Source organism: Panthera uncia, chromosome X (assembly GCF_023721935.1).
Source record: "Panthera uncia isolate 11264 chromosome X, Puncia_PCG_1.0, whole genome shotgun sequence".
NCBI classification, from domain to species: Eukaryota; Metazoa; Chordata; class Mammalia; order Carnivora; family Felidae; genus Panthera; species Panthera uncia.
In genome coordinates, this window is record NC_064817.1 from 87037527 (window position 1) to 87060621 (window position 23095).

The window sequence follows — 23095 nt, forward strand, 5'->3', positions numbered from 1 at the left end:
CCATCAAAATGGCAAGTCCTGGGTTAATCAAAATGGGGGCACTACACAAGCTTTCTTCAAACATCCCAGAGGAGACCTCTGGGCTCAGATTCTTCTCTGCTTTACCACAGTTCCTTGTCCTACTTTAAAGACAGACATGGCTAATGGGACTTGGATTCTACGAGTCCATCAGCTCTGCCCAGTAAGAATGAGAGCTCCTTATAGCATTATTATGTAGACGACCGAATCCTTCCTTAACTTGCGTTTAGGGTTTAACAACAGACATTCCATTTGGGGCACACTCAACATTGGCAGGAGTGGGGACTGAACTCAAAGGGAATAAAGTATACAGATTTTGATTTACTCATGGGAAGAACAGAAAAGAGACAAGGACTGAGGAATCAAACTATGACACAAATTACAGACCAAATTGCATCAATTTCCTAAACCTCAAGCCAACTGAACCATGAATTGGACCAAATATATATATATATATATATATATATATACACACACACACACTATATATATCTATGTATATATATTACACATATATATACTATGTATGTATGTAATATATGTTACATATGCAATTACATATAATATGTATATGTATTATATGTATGTGTATAATATGAGTATATATATTATGTACTAATATACTATGATAGTATATTAGTATATATACTATATATATACTAATATACTATATACTATACTATTATATATAGTATATATATACTAAATATATATATAGTATATATATGAATGTCTATTTGACTTATTTCTTTTATTCTTTCACTATTACCCTCCTCTGAAAGATTTGTTTTATTTTATAACTTTAAATAAATATTTGCTTTCTCCCAACTCCATTGCTCTGTTCTTCTTAAAAAAGTATTTGAAAATCTAGCAAACATGTTCAAACCAGAATCAAACCTATATATTTTCTAATGAACTAGAACATCAAAACATTCCTTTAACTGAACCCGAACTGAGCCAATGTTTCATTTGGTTTGAGTCCCTGCTGCAGAGGAACATTTTTGGCTGTCGTTTGCCTTCAAAGGAAGGTAGTTAAAATTCCCTGGAAATGGCCTATCTTCTACAACCTTGAGTTTCTCAGGTTGAATGAAAAAAAATGCGAATCCCTCCCACAAGTCCCAGATCCAAGACAGACGAACACAGGATGGAAACATGGTGGTACTGCCATGTCCTAGAAAAGAACAAAGAATTTCAGCCCCACTCAACACCACTGTTCTTTGGTGAAATGGGTATTAACCTACCTATGTCCCTTGCTAAGAACTTGGAAAAACCTTGACATGTGCTGATGCAAAACTATGCATGGTCTATAGCTCATCCTTTTGGTTACACGATCCTTATTCTGTGGAAGCTACTGTACAACTCTATAAATTGGAAACAACCAATAATATTGGAAAATGATCTTTATCTCCAGATGTGTAAATTCTATCTTAACCAAAATGGAAACCAGGTCTTAGACAAGGTAAGAAACTTGTGCCACGTCACAAAACTGGGAAGTGGTGTCACTGGGCCTTCCTACAGAGATGCTTCCCTCTCCTTTTCCATATCCTATCCCCCTCCACTTGCCAGCCTGGCATGGTCCTGAGTGACGTGGAGGTGGGAAGGGGAAAATGGGTATGTCAAATCCAAACCATACCTAAAGTACTGTTTTGCCTGAGATCAGCTTTGTTCCTGTGAAATGTTCACAGAGTGGATGCCCTGGACATGGCTCTAAACTGCCATGGAATAGACAAGGTCATGTTACATGGATCCTTTTATGCTTTGGGGCTGAAATCATGTGAAAGATCTAGACACGTCATCTGTGTTGAGCTCAGACGTTCTGGAAATTGCCATTAAGGCTGGCCAGGCCAGCATTTGGCTTCATTGATGTTCATGAATTACCTGAAATAAAGATTTAAATTCTCTCTCCTGAGAACACCACTTTAGGTGTTTTGTTTTTTTGTTTTTGTTTTTGCTAATAGGGAGCAAGGGCTGTGTGTAATTCTGATATCTGCCAAGCAAAGTCCACTTTCCCTGCCTCGAATTGGTTTCTCTTTTTTATCCTGTGTGTGTGAATATATCTTCATTCCTTCTCTCTAACAAAGGTGCTGTGAAGGAGCAAAGGCAGATCTTGTCTGCCTTTGCCTAGGTTGGGATCTATTATATTCCTTTTAATCAGACAAATATTCGTTAAATCCTAACGTATTCCTTCTCCATTTCTAATATCTTAGAGTCAGTGAGATGCGTAGTTTCTAGAAGGGAAATTCTGTAGGTAGCATGTTGGCGATCATGTTTAAGCCATGTTTACTCACAGATGGTTCGGTTCACATGGGGTGGATGACCCAACTGGATACAGCCCACAGAGAATCCATTTATCTCAAGCTACTGTCGCCTCAGCATTTTTAAGTAAGAGGTTAGTGGTGGCTTAAAAATAGGTTCACCAATTCTTGGCCGTCTAAAACCAGGTCCACCCCCTACTCAAGAGGTGAAGATTGACCCTTCTTTCCTTGAAGGTGGGCTGGAGTTAGTGACTGCTGCTAATGAGTTGACTAAAACAGAAGTGACGGTCTGTGGCTTCGGACACTAGATCACAAAAAGCACTGCATCTTCTTCCTTGTTCACTTTCTTGAATCGCTGTCTGGGAGAAGATCCTGCCAACGGCCATCTTGGAAGTGGAGCCTACAGTCCCAGGTGAACCTTCAGATGACTTCAACACCACACCAACACTTTGACCTCAACTGTATGGGGGATCCTGAGCCAGACAAAACCACACAGGCTAAGCTACTCCAAAATTCCTAACCCACAGAAACTATAAAATAATAAATATTTGTTGTTTTGAGTGGCTACGTTTTGGGGTAATTTGTTTTGCAGTACGAAATGAGTAGTACACATTAGAAATCCAAGAGGGGTGCCTGGGTGGCTCAGTCGGTTAAGCGTCCAACTTTGGCTCACGTCATGATCTTGCGGTTCATGAGTTCGAGCCCCACATCAGGCTCTGTGTTGACAGCTCGGAGCCTGGAGCCTGCTTCAAATTCTGTGTCTCCCTCTCTCTCTGCCCCTCCCCGGCTCGTGCTCTCTCTCTCTCTCTCTCTCTCTCAAAAATGAATAAACATTTAAAAAAAAAAAGAAATCCAAGAAAAGGGGGTGCCAGGTGGCTCACTGGTCAAGCATTTGACTCTTGATTTCAGCTCAGGCCATGATCTAAGGTTGTGGGATTGAGCCCCATATCAGGCTCCCAGCTCTTTCTCTCCCTATGCCCCCCCCCCACTCATACACACGCACACATGCATATTCTCTATAAAAATAAAAAAAAAGAAATCCCAGAAACGATCAGTGATATTTCTGAAAAATGATTGGTAGGCAGTTATTGCCAGACTTTATGAATCTTGATCAAGCATTTAAAGTCCATTTTTTTTGCAAGACCCTGCCTAGAATTTGTACAATTTCATTCTTTTTTTGAAAATTTAAAATTTTTAAGTTAAAAAAAATTTAAATCCAACTTATTTAACATATGGTGTAATAATGATTTCAGGAATAAAATTTAGTGATTCATCACTTACATATAACACCTAGTGCTCATCACAACAAGTGCCCTCCTTAATGCTCCTTGCCCATTTAGCCCATCCCCCACCCAACACCCCTCCAGCAACCCTCAGTTTGTTCTGTGTATTTAAGACTCTCTTCTAGTTTGTCTCCCTCTCTGTTTTTATATTATTTTTGCTTCCCTTCCCTTATGTCCATCTGTTTTATATCTTAAATTCCATATGAGTAAAGTCATATGATTTGTCTTTCTCTGACTGACTTATCCATTCACTTAGCATAATACACTCTAGTTCCATCGACGTTGTTGCAAACAGCAAGATTTCATTCCTTTTGATTGCCAAGTATTATTCCTACAATTTCATTCTTTTCAAAAAATTTTTTAATGTTTTATTTTTGAGAGAGAGAGAGAGAGAGACAGAGACAGAATGTGAGTGGGGGAGGGGCAGACAGAGAGGGAGACACAGAATCCGAAGCAGGCTCCAGGCTCTGAGCTGTCAGCACGGAGCCTGACGCAGGGCTCGAACTCACCAGCTGTGAGATTGTGACCTGAGCCCAAGTTGGACGCTCAACCAACTGAGCCACCTGGGCACCTCTCTATAATTTCATTCTTAATCTGAATGTTAAAACATCAGTCTTTGTAGTGTGAGCAATGTGAATTTGTTTAGATAGGGGCATGTGCTGTTTTGTACGCTTCACCAAAACATTAGCAAACACTTGCATTTTTTACTCCTTTAGCAAATATTACCTAGATATTAACTACATCTCTAGCACCGTGCTGGGTGAAATAGGTACTTTTACATATCTGTTCATTCACAAACATTAGTTGAGCATCTACTAGGACCCAGCGCTGAGGATACAAGATGAACACGACATCTGACCCCTGAGGGACCCAATATTTAGTTGGAGAAGTAGACAGGTAAATACAGACTTTACAGCACAGCATGGTGAATATTACCCCCAGATACATGAATGACATGCTATGATAGTGCAGGGAATGAAACTATTTCTATTTGAGGTGTTGAAGGATGAATAGAAGTTTCCAAGCAAAGAAGAGTGGTAGGGTAGAGGGATGGCATTCCAGGGGCAGGGAAGTAGGGTGTGCAGGGTCATGAAAGCATGAAAAGCTTGTGCTGCTTCTTCCAGTTCAGTTCTTTCTGCCTGAGAATAAAAATATGGCCGCTGATGTGCATGCTCCTGGCAGTGTGAGGCCAGAAGGACAGGCTGTTTTTCTAGGCCACAAGCATTTCCACGCCAAGAGGCTGCTTGAGTTGCCCCAATTGGAAGCAAAGATAGTGTTTGTGCTCTCTGCCCCAAAGTTCCCAGGCTGGAAGAATTCTCGTGGTGAACACTGAGCCTTGGGAGAACAAATAGAAGTCTTCTGGGCCATACAATTGCCTTTACCACAAAGAACTCAAATTGTCTGTGCATGACTCCACTCAGCTTCTCAACTTGAACTTCTGGGGCCCTTTGCCTTTTCAGATCAGTGTCACTCAGGCGGCGGGGGCAGGATCTTGCACCAGAACTTCAAAGGACACACTGCTGCCTTTATCAATAAAATTATGCTATGAAAAAAAGAGTCAGCTGAAGCAAATGTTTGCTTAGTGGCATAATTTGCATTTGGCACAAGCTTCTAAGCTTGTCACAGACTGATAAATAGTTCATGGCTTGGCAGTGATTCATACACCACATTTTTTAGATCACTCACTATCCACTAATTAAAATCCTGTGTGACAAATCTCTGTGTTTCCTTTCAGACCCTGGCCTACATATTTTTTCTCTTGTTGTGAGAATGATGTGAATTATCTTGTTTCTCTTTATGTGTTGACTTCTAAAAAGCTCAAAGTCAAATTGGAAGCTCAAGTGCCTCAACTATGTTGACACTTCGGGGTGGCAAGTGTTTGACATTTTTGTTTTCGATTTTGCTTTTCTGTTTCAGATTGGCGTGTGACTGGATTATTTCATTGACTGTGCTTTTGCTGGGTGATGTTGAAGATGGTGACTATGAGGACAAACACGACAATAAGCATTACAGGTTTCTGGTCTGCGTCCATCTGAGTAGAACCGGGGTTTAGCTGTGTCTCCATGAGTCCAAACAAGCCTGACGGTTTAGTCTCTGAGCGGATAGAATTGGTATCATGGAGACTCAGCGGTATTCACGGGGAACGCATTGCCCTGCATGCAGAGGGTATTGGCCTCTGTAAATGAAGTCAGCATGCACAGTTAGGAGAAGAGCACTCACCGTCTTGGTCGTTACCTGAGTCAGCTGGAGACTTGCTCCGGCGCATGGGGCCAGGGCTCTTAGCTGAACTCTTCTGAGGGGTTGGAGAGGCCTTTGGGCCAGCTGTGGCCGATGGGTTTCCCTTCATGACTCGGCATTCTGGTAAAAAAAAAAAAAAAAGACACAGCTCAGTAAAGCCAGGGGAGGAACGGGGCTCAGCATATTACCAACTTCTGGAAACTGGAGTAACCACCACAGGCCAAAGTACCCAATGGCTCAGGACTACGGGGTGGTCCTCACCGTCTGTGGGAATGATGGCTCTGGGGAGGGGGGCATGGGAGAAACTTTCAAAAGTCATCTGGGCTAAGCCAGGTGTTTAAATCCCTGGATTATGGAAACAAGGGAAGGAGTTGAAGAGCAGGTTGGGCGGGTTATTAAATAGTCAACTCGATCATTTGTGGACAACGCAGAAGAGCACCTGTTGACCTAATTAATTAATTTCCTTGGAGAAGAGATTGACAGCCGAGAGGCTGCAGCCACACAGATGAAACATTTGTGAGTAATCTAAAGGAGAAAGGAGGAGCTACCATTTATTGTTCATTGCATGCCATGTATTATAATAGGCATATTAGGGATGTCATGCCATTTTATAAATAAGCACTCCTAACTACCACCGCCACCACCACTATCTTGCATTTATAGAACTCTTTCTTTTTAAAAAAAAATATTTATTCATTTTTGAGAGAAAGAGCATGAGCAGGGGAGGGGCCGAGAGAAAGGGAGACAGAGGATCCAAAGCAGGCTCCGCACTGACAAGCAGCGAGCCCGATACGGGGACTCGAACTCATGAACCGTGAGATCATGACCTGAGCCGAAGTCAGACACTCAACCGGCTGAGCCACCCAGGCACCCCTTTTTTATTTTCAATGCACGTTATCATAAAACCCTATGCCGGCTTAATGAATATAAAGGAGCCAGCAGTGACTGTCACTCAGAGCTTACAGAAAGCTCTTGGGTGTATTGTGGAGTCTGCCAAATGTTTCTGCTACTTGCCTCAACCTCAGTCCGACACGTGTGGGGCACTTTTTCCATGCAGATCACTCAGCAGCCCTACTGTGGTAATTCTGGGCACGGATTGTGCTAATGCGTTAAGAGAATTATCATACTCACGTTGCTGACGAGACCGCAAAGAATATAAGCCTCTTGCTTAGGACCACAAAGCAAGAAACGAGCAGAGCGAGGGCTAGCAACCAAGTCTCCTAAGTCCCAGTCTAGTGCTCTTTCCGCTATGGATTTTCCAACCTAGTGCTGTCATGGTCAAAGTGGAACCACACAGCTAGGTAGAGGGCAGTCTTTTCTTTGGACACTCTCTGGTCACTTCCTACTTAAAGATCTATCAATTACCCAGAAAAAATTAAGGGATCTTTTCTGACAAACTGAGTGGTTTTTTGGAAATTGAGTTAAGCAGAAAGCTCATTTTTGTTTGTTCTACGTCTTGTTTTGGTTGATGGACTTTAGTGATCACTGTCCAGAGCTGGAGATGCAGAAGGTATAGGAAGTTGCATATGGCCCGGGGTTTGTTTAGCTATTTTATGGTCATTTGTCTCTTCTCAAAGTGAACACAGCAGAAATGCCACCTCTTTCAGGGTCTTCACTTGAGCTGTTTGTAAAGTCTACAATACAACCGGGTTTGTTTTTCTCACCCCTCATAATTGGGAAATATGTTTTGAATGTGTCTTCCCATCAGGATCATTTCCTAACCCTGTTGCTGTATGAGCTAATCCGCCATTAACTTACACATGGAGCTTGGACTCAAGCAAAGGGAGGTGGGCAGATGTTCACCTCCTTCCTGAGATTAACAACCTCTGGAATCTTGAGTCACAGAGCAGGGGGAATGAGGCAGCAAGCCAGAAAGAGGGAAGAGGGGAAAGATTTGACACTAAGAACACAGTGGAAAATCTTTCTAAAATGGAACCATCAACATGAGCCAAGTAGCTGGAGGATGTTGACTACAAAAAAAGTATACATATAATATCCAAGTTCTGACTCCAAATTTTCCTTCCCATAGTCTGAGTCTGATTGCACCCGTCATCCCATGTGACACAATATGTGGTTCGAGAAATCTGGTCACTTTTGGGGCAGGTAGTGAGTTTTATTGAGTTTGGAGGCTGAGAATCTGGGACATCTAATCAACCTTTCACTTAGTGACTCATGTATCCAAATATACAGGAGAAAGACTGACAGTATTTGCCCTCGAAGGTCCATGCATGGATGTTCTCTGGTCCATATGAACCCATGGAAATCCTAAGGGTTAGAAGGAGGGAAGATAAGAGAGCAATCATATCCAGTGGTTGTGCGTACCATTTTCATCCAGAGAAAAGTCATCCTGAGCATAGCGAAATTTTTCAGGACCACAGGCAATAAACACATCGTCATCACCAAAGAAATCATGGAGACAGGTTACCTATGGAGAAAGCAGAGACATTGGATGGACATGTGATTATCTTGTGACAGTAAACATCATATCATGCTGGCAGGGGAAAAAAGCTTCAGGTCTGGGCCATCATCTTTAGCCCTCAGGGATCTCCATTTTTCAAGCCACCAGGCTCATAGTCTGCATCACAGCCCCTGGTGAGTAAAGATATACCAAATGCCATTGCCTTTCCATGTTTCATGTTTCATGTTTCCATTGCATTAAGAATAACTTCAAGACCATGTGGACATGATCCCTTTTAATAAAAGTTCACAAGCAGGGGCAGCTGGGTGGCCCAGTTGGTTAAGCGTCTGACTCTTGGTTCTGACTCAGGTCATGATCTCACAGTTCGTGTGTTCAAGCCCCATGCTTGGGATTCTTTCTCTCTGCCCCTTCCCTGCTTGGGTGCTCTCTCTCTCAAAATAAATAATGAAACTTAAAAAAATAGGTTGACAAGCAGATGGCCCTGCAAATGTTACCTTTTCTCAGAGGCTCAAAGACAGAGTGCTCCTAGCCCGACTCTGGGGCCAAAGGTGTAAGCCAAGGCAGATGAGAAAGGTCGTCTACAGCCTGAAGTAGATAGACTCTATGGCTGACCAAGATGTGGAAGCTCTTCTCGTCGACCTCATGAGTTTTGAAAGAAGGGCACCAGTTCTCAACTGATTTCCACCCATGAAAATTGGACTTTTGCTAAAAATGGACCAAGAACATGGAAGTGACCCAGAATACCATTCCTCCCTCAAGAACAAGAAGGGGAAAACTGTCCTGACCACTTAAAATTTAATCAAGAGCAATGAGTCCCCATAGGCTTGAGGCTCTGCTGGTAAAGCCATGTTCCCAGGATCCTTCCCACCCTCTAGTGCCCTATGCATTGCTGTTTCTCCACAACAGAGAGATAGTCTCCCCAACCCTCTTCTGCGCAAAGAAATGAGGGTCCCTGGGAAAGTATGTTGCTCACTATAGTCTCCTCACTTCTCAGCTTCCTAATTACATCTGATAATTAGTCCAGCACACGAGGGAAATCCCAGGAGAAACCATAGAGTCAAAACATTCTTATCCCAATCCTTAGCTTGAAAGTGTTCAAAGCTTCTAATTGTTCTAAGCTACCCATTCAAGCTGCCAGCGATGGCTTTCCAAAAGCACAGTGCTCACAAAGTAATAACAGCTTGCTGGGTGCGGAGAGCAATATTTCACATTTGAAAAAAATGTGCACATTAATACCATCACCCACCCCAACCCAGGTTCTATTCAGTCCTCATCTGCCTAGCCGAGATGATTGCAAGATTTACACAAAGTGAGAGATGCTTCAAGATTATCCCCATTGCGTCAGCCTCCCAATCATCCAGGAGATGCCAAGATAAGGGAAGACTTGGAAGACTGCCAGGTTTGCTCCTATAAGCCTTTTCCCAGCCGTGGGTCCTGACCTCATCAAATAGGCCAACATCCTACAGCCCACTTGTCCCTCACCCATTCATTCCACACTCATGTAATGACAACTAGAGCTACCCCTAAATTGAATGTTTATTCTGTGACAGGCACCCTGCTAAGTACTTCCGAATCTTTCCTCTCATTTTACCCTCACAACAGATCTTAGAGGTCAATATTATTGTCATCGCTGTCTCACAGATGAGAAAACTGAGGCCCAGAGACAATAAGTAAATTACTTAGGTGGAAAGTGATGAAGCCAAACGAACACAGATCTATCGGACTCCAAAGCCTGTCCTTTTGGCCACTCAGCAATACAAAACTCATGCACAGTTCAGGCACTGGGGAAACAAGGATGTTTAAGACACGGTTCACGACTCCATGGAGCTCACAACCTGACGTCCCGGACCTTGGCTCGATAAAACCTGGAGCCCCGAACTTTGATACATTGTGTGTCTCTGAATTGTTTATCCCCTGGCACCTCCTTGACCCTGAAGATCTCTGCCATGCCCTCATGTTCGATGCTGGCCCTGACCCTGACTTTAGTTTTGCTTATGAGTTAAGGAAGCCTCATCTTTGGGTGCCCCTCCACTAGTGGCCTCTAGGGTGTAGCACTTTGTTTCAAGACCTGCCTGTATTCTCATGAGTGCTCACCTGCTCCTTCCCTTTCAAGCACTAGTTTCCCGAATGTAACAGGCAAGTTTATCCCTCTCTCTGCATGTCCCCATGGTTTGTGGTAGAGTGCTTACCGTAGAGTGAGAATTCAGCAAGGCTCTTTTTGTCTCAACCAAATGCAAAGAAAATAAGAAGGAGGCTTTGTAAGTTTACACAAACACAGAAAAGTAGGAACAAAAAGGAAATTAATCTTGGCAAACAACAAGAACTAGCATTCAAAGGTTTTGAAAGGTAACACAAATACACAAATTTAGGAACAAGAAAGGAGCGATGATTGTGCATTCAGAAGTTCTTCTTTGCATAAATATGCTAATTAGTTGGAAAACTTAGATGAAATGAATGATTTTAAAGGAAAATGTAAATAATGAGGTTGGCTCAAAAAGAAATCGAAAACCCCAACCAACTACTGGCCATGAAAATAATTTAGTAAACACTTCAAACATCAACCCTTCCCCAAAAGGCACCAGAGCATTCATTTTGGAGGTGCTGGTGGAAATTGCTTCCCAAGAAGAAAAACCAAAAGCTCAAAAGCAGTCATTGCAGTGACACGCCATGATACCCTATTGTAGGACAACAAAGCCTTCACAGATTGCTCTGGGGGTTGCTGTTACAATGACCCACCCTCCTCCAACCCCAAGCCTTTTTGCCCCCACCCAGGCTTTGGGAAAAGCCTTTGGATAACCCCTCCTTCGGGGAGCTTCTGAGAAAGGCAAAGCCCCCCTATGCTTCTGACAAACTCACAATGGTGTGGCTGGCTTCAAAAACATTCATTTTGCAATCCAGCTGTTCAGCATCAGGTTTCTTGTGTGATCCCTCCCCACATTTTACTGGCTCCCAAATGTAGACAAGTTCACATTGTGCATGTGAATACCCAGCTTTCCCAAATGCCTTGGATACTGAGACACAACAGCCCTCCCTGCCTTTGTTACAGAGTTGGGAAAATAGAAAGCTCTCTGTCTTAAATATGAGGAACCCAAAGCACAGAGAGTCAAAGTAGCCCAAAGATACACAGATGGCTCATGGCAGAGTTGAGGCCAGCACTCAGGTGTCCTGATTCAATTCCGGACAGAGCAATTCAGTTGCCTGAGAGAACATGTTTTCATAAAGCCCTGACGTCAAAGGCTCGTATACAACCTAAATAGGAGAGTCCGCATGTGTCCTAATCAATGCCCGATATCCATCAGAACATTTTACTAGACTGAGAAAAGAAAACATGTATATGGATCATACTTTGAATCTACAGACAAGAAAATTCCTATTCACTACTGTAACTGGCAATGGAGAATGTCGTGGAAATGGAGGACAAGGAGAAGGAGGGGAGGAGGAGAAACAGAAGAAAAAGGGAGAAGGAAAAGAAGAAGGAGCAGGAGAAGAATGGAGCTCTCTTCCCAAATGAAGCTCACTTCCCAAATGAAACTCAGCTCACACCTGCTTTTGCAAATTCCATGGAGGTAACGTGACAGAAAGTCCACCTTAGCCTACGTTGCAAATGTAGAATTTTGCAACTTGGATTTTTTAGATAACATTTCAGTCATGAGGTGGCATCAGAAGTGGTAAAAATAATAATCATTATGATACCACTTACAGCATCCCCAGAGATCAAGGGTCCTGCTGACATCAGCTTTTGTGTGAGTCACACTCGGGCCTTTAAGTCAGGGACGAGAGCACAAGATCATAATGCCTATCTTTGTAATTAATGAACTGCCCGCACAAAATCAATAAAATCAACTCATATTAACATTGAACCATTAACTCACTGTTCTTCCTTTAAAAAAAAAAAAAACAGCAGATATATTAGCTGCGAATGGCAAATTCACTCCGTGGCTTGATTTAAGCTTAATTAGATTCTCCACATGTTACAGATGCTGGCGGTTAGTTCTTGTAGAGTAGACTCTACATTTCATGATCTAATTGTGCAGAGAGAAATGTTATCTCAGAAGCAAGGTCTTGTATATGTATGAGACTCGCTTTCAACATGCAAAATATTTTCACTGAAAGTTCAACTCCACTAATATTCATTCATGAAGCACTTAACTATGGCAAAGGGACTCTGTGAGAGATATAGTCGGTCACAATGAAAGGCTCCTGCTTTCAGAATTGCCAGCATAATAAGCGAGTCAGAACTACACACATAATTGGAATACGAGGCAGACTGTTAGCACTGTTACAGAGACACAAAGAGCCGGGGGAACACAGAAGACAAAGAGAACAATTCTAATCACGAGAAGTGGGAAGACTTCATAGAGAAGGTGACAAAGGCGAAGCCCACAGAGAATCTGGGTCTTGAGGGATGTGTGGGATATAGGTTGATGGAGATAGATGTAAAGGGGATTCCAGGTAACTGCACAAATAAAGGCAGGAACGTGTCTTTTCCTCTTTTTTTAATATTTATTTATTTTGAGAGGGAGAGAAAGTAAGCACAAGCAGGGGAGGGGCAGAGAGAGAGTGGGGTGAGAGAATCCCAAGCAGGCTCCATGCTGTCAGCGCGGAGCCTGACACAGGGCTCCATCCCACGAACTGCAAGATCATGACCTGAGCCAAAATCAAGAGTCAGACACCCAACTGACTGAGCCACCCAGGCGCCCTGGAACACGTCTTTTCTTAATAGTCCTAGAAAGAAAGAACTGCATCTCATCAACTACAGTCACAGAGATTCTAAGCACAATTGCCTGGATCCATCCACCAGCCTTGCAGTTGCCTCCTAGTGAGATGCAGGGTGAAGAGAAGGGCAGAGAGTGTCTATGGGAAGAGGAGTGGCCCCAGTGGTGAAGAAGGGGGAATCTTGTGGCAATGAAGACAACCCACACTGATTTCCCAGTCTTGCCAGCACTGTATCCAGCCCATCGAGAGTGGCTGGCAAGCTTTGCAAAATGAGTTAATGAAAGATTCAGTAAGCCTTACGGATGCGGCTTCTTCTAAAAGTTACCGCCATTCTTATTCTGGAACATTTCCTGCCGGCAGCCCTGGTTGGGCTCCACAGGGTTGGCTTGGTGAGCTGAGACAATGCTTCTGAGACAACCCTGGCTTGCTTGCTTATCAACTTTGTTTTCCCGTACTTATCCTGAAGTCTTACTTGTGGCTTCTCATGACAACGTTCTTGCCTGGGCAAACAGCTCCTTGGTTCTGCAGTACCTCTCTTGGCACATGCATCACATGTTCAAGGTCTTGAACTTCCCTAAAATCTCTGGTGACAAAATAGCAATGCCACTTGCGTTTGTAAAATATTTTCACTGTTTTCAAAGTACCTCCACATCTATAGGGTCTTATGTTCTCTTCCACACCTCCAGTTCTCCAACCAGGTTTCCATCCCCCTCACTCGACCAAGGCTGCACTTGTCAAGGTCAACAATGACTTTCATCTTGTCAAACCCCCCTGTCATTTCTCCGGATTCATCTTACTCAACCGCCTAGCCAACACCGGACATAAGCTGAGCAAGTCCTCCTCCTTAAACACTTGTCCCTCTTCACTTCTGGAATCCCATAGCCTGCTGGATTTTCTCCTCTCTCAACCTCCTTTGCTAGATTCTCTTTTTCTTCCAGACCACTCCGTTTTTGAAAGCCCCAGTGCTCAGTTCTCAGATCTCCTCTCTTCTTCATTTCCATTTTATGTACTAGGTGATCATAGGCAGCCCCGAGGCTTTACATACTTTCTATACACTGATAACTCACACAGAAACAAACATCCCTAAGCCCTTCTTATCACTGAACTCTAGATTCATATATTCAACTGCCTGCTTGATAGCTACATGTGGTTATCTGATGGGCATCCCAAATTTAAATGTCTAAGATTAAACTCTTATTTCTCCCTCCCCTCCAAATGGTTCCACAATTCCCCTAGTTGCCCAAACCAGAAACTTATGACTCATTTGTTACTAGAAGTCACATTTTCCCTTCTCTGTTGTCACTGTTCTACATCAAGAACTAGGATAGTAGCCTCATAACCAGTCTGTTGGTCGCACACCCCCACCGCCCCCTACACATACACTCGTACTGCTCTCCATACCGTGGTCACGGCTGTACTTTACCATTTTGTTTTAAATTAACTTGTTTATTTTGAGAGAGAGAGAACGTGTGCACACGTTTGAGCAGGGGAGGAGCAGAGAGAGAAGGAGAGAGAGAATCCCAAGCAGGCTCTGCACTGTCAGCGTAGAGCCCAAGGCAAGGCTCAAACTCCTAACCGTGAGATCATGACCTGAGCCAAAATCAAGAGTCGGGCGTTTAACCGACTGAGCCACCCAGGTGCCCCAGTACTTTGCAATTCTAATAAGGCAGTTCACTCCTCTGCCTAAAACCCTTCAGCCTGCCCACCATAGATAGAATAAACTCCAATTTTTTTTTTTATCTTAGCTCCACAGTATCCAATCTTTTATGCTACACATGCTAGCTGGCTCCAGTCAGACTCTGCCTTCTTTCTGCCACTCAAACACATCAAGACCTTTCCTGCTTCAGGGCCTTCAAGCTTGCAGTTCCCTCTACCTAGAGGATAGAATACCTTCCCAGATTTTCACAGGGCTAGCTGCCCCTTCACAATCAAATCTAAACCATCACATAAATTTAAGTCTGTGCGGCCCTCAAATTACATGCCATTGTTGCTTAGAATCGTAGTTCTTTTAGGGGTGCCTGGGTGGCTCACTCGGTTGAGCATCCGCATCTTGACTTCGGCTCAGGTCATGATCTCACGGTTCATGAGACTGAGCCCTGCATCAGGCTCCGCACTGACAGCCTGCTTAGGATTCTCTCTCTCCCTCTCTTGCCCTGCCCCTCCCCTGCTCGCTCTCTCTCTCAAAATAAATAAACGTTAAAAAAGAATCTCAGTTCTCTTATTTCACCCTACAAATTAGTAATTATTATTTTAATCACATTATACAGTTAATATTGTTTAGATTTACCTACATATCTACCAGTACTATTTGCCTACCATTCCTTGTTACACCTTAGATCTTTCTCCCGGGGTCGTTTTAAAATTTGACACCTGTTATGGGGCGTTTGGGTGGCTCAGTCCATTACATGTCCAACTTCGGCTCAGGTCGTGATCTCATGGTTGGTGAGTTCGAGCCCCTCATTGGGCTCTCTGCTGTCGGCATAGAGCCAGCTTCATATCCTCTGTCTCACTCTCTCTCTGCCCCTCTCCCATGGGCTCTCTCTCTCAAAAATAAATGAATAAAACCAGGCACCGTTAGACCTTCCCACTCTCTTTTGTGTCTCAACCTCACCTTTATATTTTATATCTTCTTATCTCTCGGTGCCCCATTCTGGAAAAAAAAAAATTTTTTTTTCTATCTTCTTATCTCTCAGTGCTCCATTCTGGAAAAAAAAAAATCTCCAGATCTGCTGATCACTCTTTATTCAGATGTGTTTCATTTGCTGTTTAGTCCACTCATTGAATTCTATTTCATTTCCCCCACATTTGCCTGGTCATAACTGATAATTGCTTTTGCTTATCCCATTTTGATTACATGTTTTGTTTCTTTAGACAAGCCATCTGGAGTTGTTTTATGTCCTGTATCTGATTAATTCTAGTGTCTGAAATCCTTGGAAATCCAAATCTGTTGTTTGTGCTAACTCTCCCTTGTGGCGGCTTATTTTCTTGTATGTTTGATATATATAAATATTGTGAGCTCCTATTCGATTGAGCTAATTCTTGGGGAATCCTGCGTGGTCTAGGTTGGGGATCTTTTCCTCCCCAAAAGGCGTGGATTTGCTTCTGCCTTGTGCCGGGAGGCATTAACAATGTGGGGCTACCTTTACTCAGCTGTGCTTTCCCTTGTGACAGGAGTATAAATTTGAACTCCAGACCTGTGTTAGAACACGCTTTGCCCTGCAAATTCTCAGGGTAATGTTTGCAGTAGCAGCAGCCGGGGCAGCGGTAAGACTATGTTCCTGTTTATTCTGTTTCCCCCCCGGGAGTCATGACAGAAACAAACAAGTTTCCAGGTAAGTTTTCTGGTGTGTCTGCTTTTTAGGGTCTTGGCCTAATGTGGAGACTGCAGCTTCCGGTGTCTCGCTTTTCCAGGACCTTGTGTGCCCTTGCATTTCTGTTAATATCCCAAGTGCTGGGCTCCAGTTATGGGGCTTTGCCTCCAGGGAAGCCCATGCTTTTCCTTACTGCCTGCTGGTTCTTTGTCTCTTTCCTGCTTTTCCTTTCTGCAAACTTACAAAAGCATTTAAAAATGTTTGTCTGGGGCGCCTGGGTGGCTCATTCAGTAAAGCTTCTGACTTTGGCTAGGGTCATGATCTCAGGGTTCAAGGGTTCGAGCCCTGCGTCGGGCTCTGTGCTGACAGCTGGGAGCCTGCAGCCTGTTTCCGATTCTGTGTGTGTGTCTCTCTCTCTTTGCCTCTCCCCTGCTCGCTCTGTCTCTCTCTCTCTCAAAAATAAACATTAAAAATACATACACACATACATACATAAAATGTCTGCTGTGGTTTCCTCAAAAAGCTAAACATAGATTTGCCATATAATTGGGTTCCTGGACCCACTTTTGATGTGTGGTGGTGGGGGTAGACATGGGGTTCCTCCACCTCCCCAATAAGCAGTGCTCTGACATTTGCAGAATGTCTTACAATTCAACTCAGTTCTGAAACTATTAGGAGATAAGGTCAGATTCCACAGTTAAGGGTTCAGTCCTAAAATATCCTCGCTCCCCACACCAGATGCCAGTCACAAACCCAGGGTGTTGTGTTACCTGTGCTTCTTATGCTATAAATCACAGGTTACACTTTTCCAAATTTGGGGAGATAGGGCAGACTTGCTTCGGGTCCTTTAATGCTGGAGGATAAGCCGGGGGACCCTTTGGCCCTCCTAACCTTTGGTAGTGCTGTATTAAAACCTTTGTTTTAACCCTATAAATGTCGTTTTACTCATCCTACTTTTTAAAAAATGTTTTATTTTTGAGAGAGAGAAAGAGAAAGAGAAAGCATGAATGGGGGAAGGGCAGGGAGAAAGAGAGAGAGACAGAGGATCCAAAGGGAGCTTTGCTCTGCTCTGACAGCAGACAGCCGGATGGGGGGGGCTTGAACTCACAAACCACGAGATCATGACCTGAGCTGAGGTTGGACGCTTAATCGACTGAGCCACCCAGGCTCCCCTCATCCCACTTTTAAATAGCCATCTAAAGATTTCCACCCTGTAGGACGAGCCCTATGACTCTTTCTTTTCTGTTTTTTCTCCCATTGATATTTGCCTTATTTCCCTTATATCTCAGGACAGCACTCCCCCCCCTTATTCACAAGGGATACACTCAAAGACCTTCCCAGTGGATGCCTGAAGCCGTGGGTGGTGCGAAGCCCTATATATACTATATTCTTCCTATGCATACCTGGTATATAGTTTAATTTATAAATTAGGCACAGTAAAAAATTAACCACCATAGTTAATAATAAAATAAAACAATTATAACAAGATACTGTAATAAAAGCTATATAAATGTGGTCTCCCTCAAAATATCTTATGGTACCCCACTCACCCTTCCTCTGTTTGCAGTGATGTGAGATGATAACATGCCTACAGGATAAGATGAAGTGAGGTCATAGGCATTGTGATGTAGCATTAGGTAACTACTGACCTTCTCATGATTCATCAGAAGGAGATGATCTGCTTCCAGGCTGTGGATAACTGAAACCACGGCTGAGGGGGGACTACTGTAACCGTTTCAGAATTTTCACCTTGTTGAGAAGAGTCCCTTGACTCTCCCCTCGGCCTCTCCCCATTCCCTTGTTAATTAATCTAAGTTTCAATTAGTATCCGTTAAGATCCCCAAAGCGGGGGGCTGAGATAACCAATCTGTTAAGACTTCCCAGATTGTTTTTTGGTTTTGCAGCAATATGGGGTGCCCAAGTGAAAGGGGTCCCCTTATCTACAGACTTTGCCGTGACCTGGGCCATGGGCATATTCAGTGGGTGAATATCCTGATCATCATAAACCAGACCTACATGGGCATATACACAAAGTATATCAGCTGTTTCATCTGGGGTATTCTACTTGGCATTCATAGAGGGAGACAGTCCCCCTTCTCAGAGTAAACAGGCCTTACAGTGGCTTTTATCCAGTCCACCAGGCTTAGGAATAACCTCTTGTGTGTCTGGATCACACATAGCCACTCTCATTCTCATAATCCATTTCAATAAAAGTTCCTCAGGAAGCTGATGGTACTGATCCACAAAGCAAAACATCTCCTTTACACTACACTCCCTGGGTTTCAGTAGTTTCCTGGTTTGGCCCTTCCCCCTGTTGACTACCTTCTTGGCGACCAGAGGTCTTAAAGGGACTTTCTGTTGCCCTTGCACAGTTTTTACCTTGCGTGGGCTGGGGCAGCTTTGAAGCTGGTGGCCTAAGCTCAGACCCACTGAAATGGGTGTTTGGTCTAACATCAAGGTCTGACACACTATTCTCTTTTACTTTTATCTATTACAGATAACAATAACCAAGGGACTGAATATCTTTGCCTCTGTCTTATTAGTTTGCACTTCCTTATGCATGTGGTGAACCAACGCCCAGGAGTTGGAAACACCGCTAGATTCTACTAGCAACTTTTTACCTCCAGGAAAAGCTCTAGTAAAAGCTGTGCTGCAGTCCCATATACCCTGGATGACCATGTGGCCACCCAGGAATTAAAATTCCATCGTCCCCCACCTTTTCAACCTCTCTCTTCCCAAACCATATGTTTCCATGAGCCACGGCCCCTTCCAGCAAATCCCACTTCGCTGACACCAACTACAAAGTTCCGGTTACCAACTCCAATGTGTGGGTATGTGTAGATGCTGGCGGTTGTGTTGACACTATCCACTCAGAGTAGCATTGATTCTCACGGGTTAAGGGCTCAGTCCCACAAGACTGCCCCACTCTTGCCCTTCAGATGCTACTTCTGACTGACTGGCTACAGATCAGAGGTTCTCACGACCCCCTCCTTGGGTCTGATCAATTTCCTTAGCGTGGCTCACGGAACTTAGGAAACCAGTTTGCTCACTATAAACTGTGATTATCAACTACACACTGTGGTTTGTGATAAAGGCTATAATCCAGAAACAGCCAGATGGAAGAAATGCATGGGGCAGGGTATGGGGAATGGACACAGAGCTTCCGTGCTTCCTGAATGTGTGGCTGGCTTTTCCTGCAGCTCCACGTGTTCGGCCACACGTTTGGGTTCTTATGGAGGCTTCTTTACATAGGCATGATTGATTATATCATTAGCCTTTGGTGATCCATCCATTCAAAATCCAGCCCCTCTCCCCTCTCCAGAGGTCTGGAGGGCAGGACTGAAAGTTCCAACACTAATCACCTAGTTGATTCTCCTGGCAACCAGCCCGCATCCTGAGGAGCTTTCCAAGAATCTCCTTATTACTATAACAAAAGATACCTTTGTCATTCTCACATTCTCATCACTTAGGATAGTCCAAGGCTCTTGGACCTCTTGGACAGAAATAAGACAAAGACTATATATATATATATATATATAATAAGAAATATATATGTGTGTATATGCATATATATTTCTTATAAATCATTGTATCACACCATAAGACCCAGCACCTCCACTATATGCAAAAAAAAGAACTGAATGCAGTGACTCAAATAGATACCTGTAGGCAATGTTCATTAGAGCACTATTTACAATAACCAAAAAGTAGAAACGATACCAGTGTCCATCAGCAGATGTATGGGTAAACAAAATGTGTTTTACACATACAAAGGGATCATACTGTACTCTCACAGTTCAACCACAAAAGGAATGTAGCTCTAACACATGCAGCCTGGGCCTTGCAAATGTGATGCCAAAAGAAATCAACCAGACACAAAAGGACAAATATTGTATGATTCCACTTATATGAAATATCTAGAATAGACAAAATCACTGAGATACAAAATAGATTAGAGGTTCCCAGAGGGACTGGACAGTTACTGCTTAATAGTTACATAATTTCCGTTTAGGGTGGTGAAAAAGTTCTTGAGCTAGATAGTAGTGATTGTTGAACAACACTGTGAGTGAAATTACTGCCACTGAACTGCACACATAAAATGGTTAAAATGGCACACTTTTGTTATGTATATTTTACCACAATTAAAACCATTAAATAATGTGATATGCCCGAAAAACCACTGAATTATACATTTAAAATTTTTTTAATGTTTTATTTATTTTGAGAGAGAAAGAGAGACAGACAGACAGAGTGTGAGCGAGGGAGGGGCAGAGAGAGGAGACACGGAGTCTGAAGCAGGCTCCAGGCACTGAGCTGTCAGCGCAGAGCCTGATGCGGGGCTTGAACTCATGAACCACAAGATCATGACCTGCGCTGAAGTCAGATGTTTAACTGCCTGAGCCACCCAGGTGCCCCAAATTATACATTTTAAATGGGCAAGTTGTATGGTATGTGAATTATATACCAACAGAGCTGTTTTAAAAAAAAGAAGAATATAAAATAGTTTGTTGTAATTTATCCATGATTTGGTTGTATTGTATAGCAGGAAGGCTTTTTAGAATACTTAGACTGTCATATTGCAGAAGCAAAAGTGAACTTTCATCTATTCAGAGAGGTCTTCTTTATCTCTTGATCTCAACTAGAACCACCATCATAGAATCTCCAAAACAACAGAGCCAGCATCCGTCTTGTTCTCCATGGTATCTCCACTAAATTCAAGTGTAAAAAGTCAAACATTTTTAAAATATTACAATCAGTAATAGCAAGAGTCCAAGGACCATGGTAATTAAAATTTAGCTGGTAAAATTTAGCATGGTAATTAAAGATATTACAGTATGATAAGGTTATTCTAGACCACTAGTCATCACTGTCCTCTATACCAGATGTTAGACAAAGTCATAAGAGATATTGACTTGTTTACTAAGCTCTGGATCTATTTGCTTTCTAGTTGTTTGCATAAAACAATGCAGTGCCAAGCTGCTCTCCCACGAAAGATCATTTCTTAAGGGCCTTAGTTGCCCTAAGGGTTTTGCCCCATCTCCCTCTTTCATCCATCAAAGCATCCACTTCTGGAAGTCACTGACCTTGTCTCTGATTTCCTTTGTCTCGCCTCAAGGTGCTTAGCTTTAGTGTGTGAGCCATGCCATGGGCCTTAGGAAACAGTGTTGACTTGCCACTTGTGGAGGGTGGGATTGATACTCTGTTCCCACTATCTTGTGCCACCCTCTGGGAATTCTATGCCCCTCTGCAAGCCAGTCTACCTATTTCTATGGCAAGTTGTATGGAGGCTGATTCCCTCTGATCCTCCAGCACTAGACCTGATTGGGCTTTTCTTTTGCTTTGCCTGGTAAAAATAACTGGTCCTTAGAAGCTCTTCTCATAGGTCTCTAGGATGTAAAGTATCATGTGAAACATCAAGAGTAGATTGAGTTTCTATCAACTGATTTCTCACAGCCAACGGTGACTTTCCTTCCACCTCCATTGTGGAATTTTCCCCCACAAAACCCAGTTAGACTGAAACCCAGGATCTCCCATCTCAGCAGGGTTATCATCCCTCCGGGTTATTCTTTTCACCTTTAATACAATTTATCTTTGAATGGCCAAAGGTCACTGATGACCCCTTGTTGTTCTGCATCTGTCAAGTGGTCTCACTTCCATTACCTCATTTGGTTCATTAGCCCCATTTTGTTTAATATATAAATGGCGCGTGGAAGCCCATCAAGGTTAAGCGACTTGTACAAGATCACATTGCTAGTCAGTTACAGAGCCGATACTAGAACTCAAGGCTTCTTTCCCTGTGACGTACTGGATACCTAAGTCATACAGCAAAGACACTTATCTCCAAGATGGGGAGACTTGGGTAAGGAGATACAGTAGGGCACTCTGGGTAGCGTGAAAATACCTGAGACCTGGGAAAGAAGAGCAAAGAAGAGGAGATGGGAGGGAGTAAGACTTTCTACCCTATTTTACCAGAAGCTGGCTGTGATTTAATAACCTGAGCTAGGCACTGCCAGCTCCCCTGGAAGCCTGGCAACCTCTCACTGCTCAAGGGTGTTTTTTCCTTAGCTTTTCTTTGCCATTTTCCAAGAGTCTCTGTGTCAGCTCCCACTGGGGGCCTCGCAGGGATGAGAACAGCTGCAGAGGCGCTGGAGTTGGGCTGCTGAGTCCATGCCCAGGACCGACACCTGCCCTTCCACAGGGCCCTGGGGACAAGTTGGCTCAGAGAAACAGGGACGAGACAGAACTCCATTCATCAGAGAGAACTGGGGTGGAAAAACCCTGCTTGATCCCTTGGCACCGCTAAGCTCTAAGGTTGGCCCTGAGCCCCACACAACTCCAGATTCTGTTCAGAAGGGTCAATTAAAATAAGAGAGTGTATTTGTAGGCCCACTGCAGTTATCAGTTTGCATTTAACAAGTTATCCGGTGTCTGCTATGCACAAAGTATAGTAGGAATATGGCCTTGGAATTCAGTAGAGAAAGGAAAGATTTGTTTTAAAAAAAAAGGAAGTTAATGTCTTCCTAGATTCTGGGTTAAACCCTACCATTGATTCACTGTGGAATCAGATAAGCTGCTTTCTCTCTGGGCCTCAGTTTCCTCTGCTATGAGGTGAGGGTGCTGGTCCAGAGCCTACAAGGGGGGGGGGGGGCGGTGCTGGTTTGTGTCCTTTTTGTGTCACAAGCCCTTTTGAGAAGCTATGGATCTTCTTCCCAGAAAAATGCATATGTGCAGATAGATAGCAAATGTTTCATAGAATTTAGGGGCTTAAAGATTTCTCCAAAGCCCATCTATTGATCTTAAGTTATGAACCTCTGGACTAGTTGATTTCTGAGGTCTCTTCTAGCTCTGACAGTC

General features: G+C 43.4%; 1 protein-coding gene across 1 annotated transcript in view; it reads right to left on the bottom strand.

Moving 5' to 3' along the window:
* The window catches only part of DCX (doublecortin), a 105624-nt gene that overhangs the window by 22032 nt on the left and 60497 nt on the right, over positions 1-23095 (bottom strand). Inside the window, exons 3-4 of the mRNA XM_049644199.1 lie at positions 8117-8219; positions 5777-5914 (exon numbers count right to left, since the gene is read on the bottom strand). Coding sequence (XP_049500156.1) covers positions 5777-5914; positions 8117-8219 — 241 coding nt within the window. The remainder of the gene's footprint in view (positions 1-5776; positions 5915-8116; positions 8220-23095) is intronic.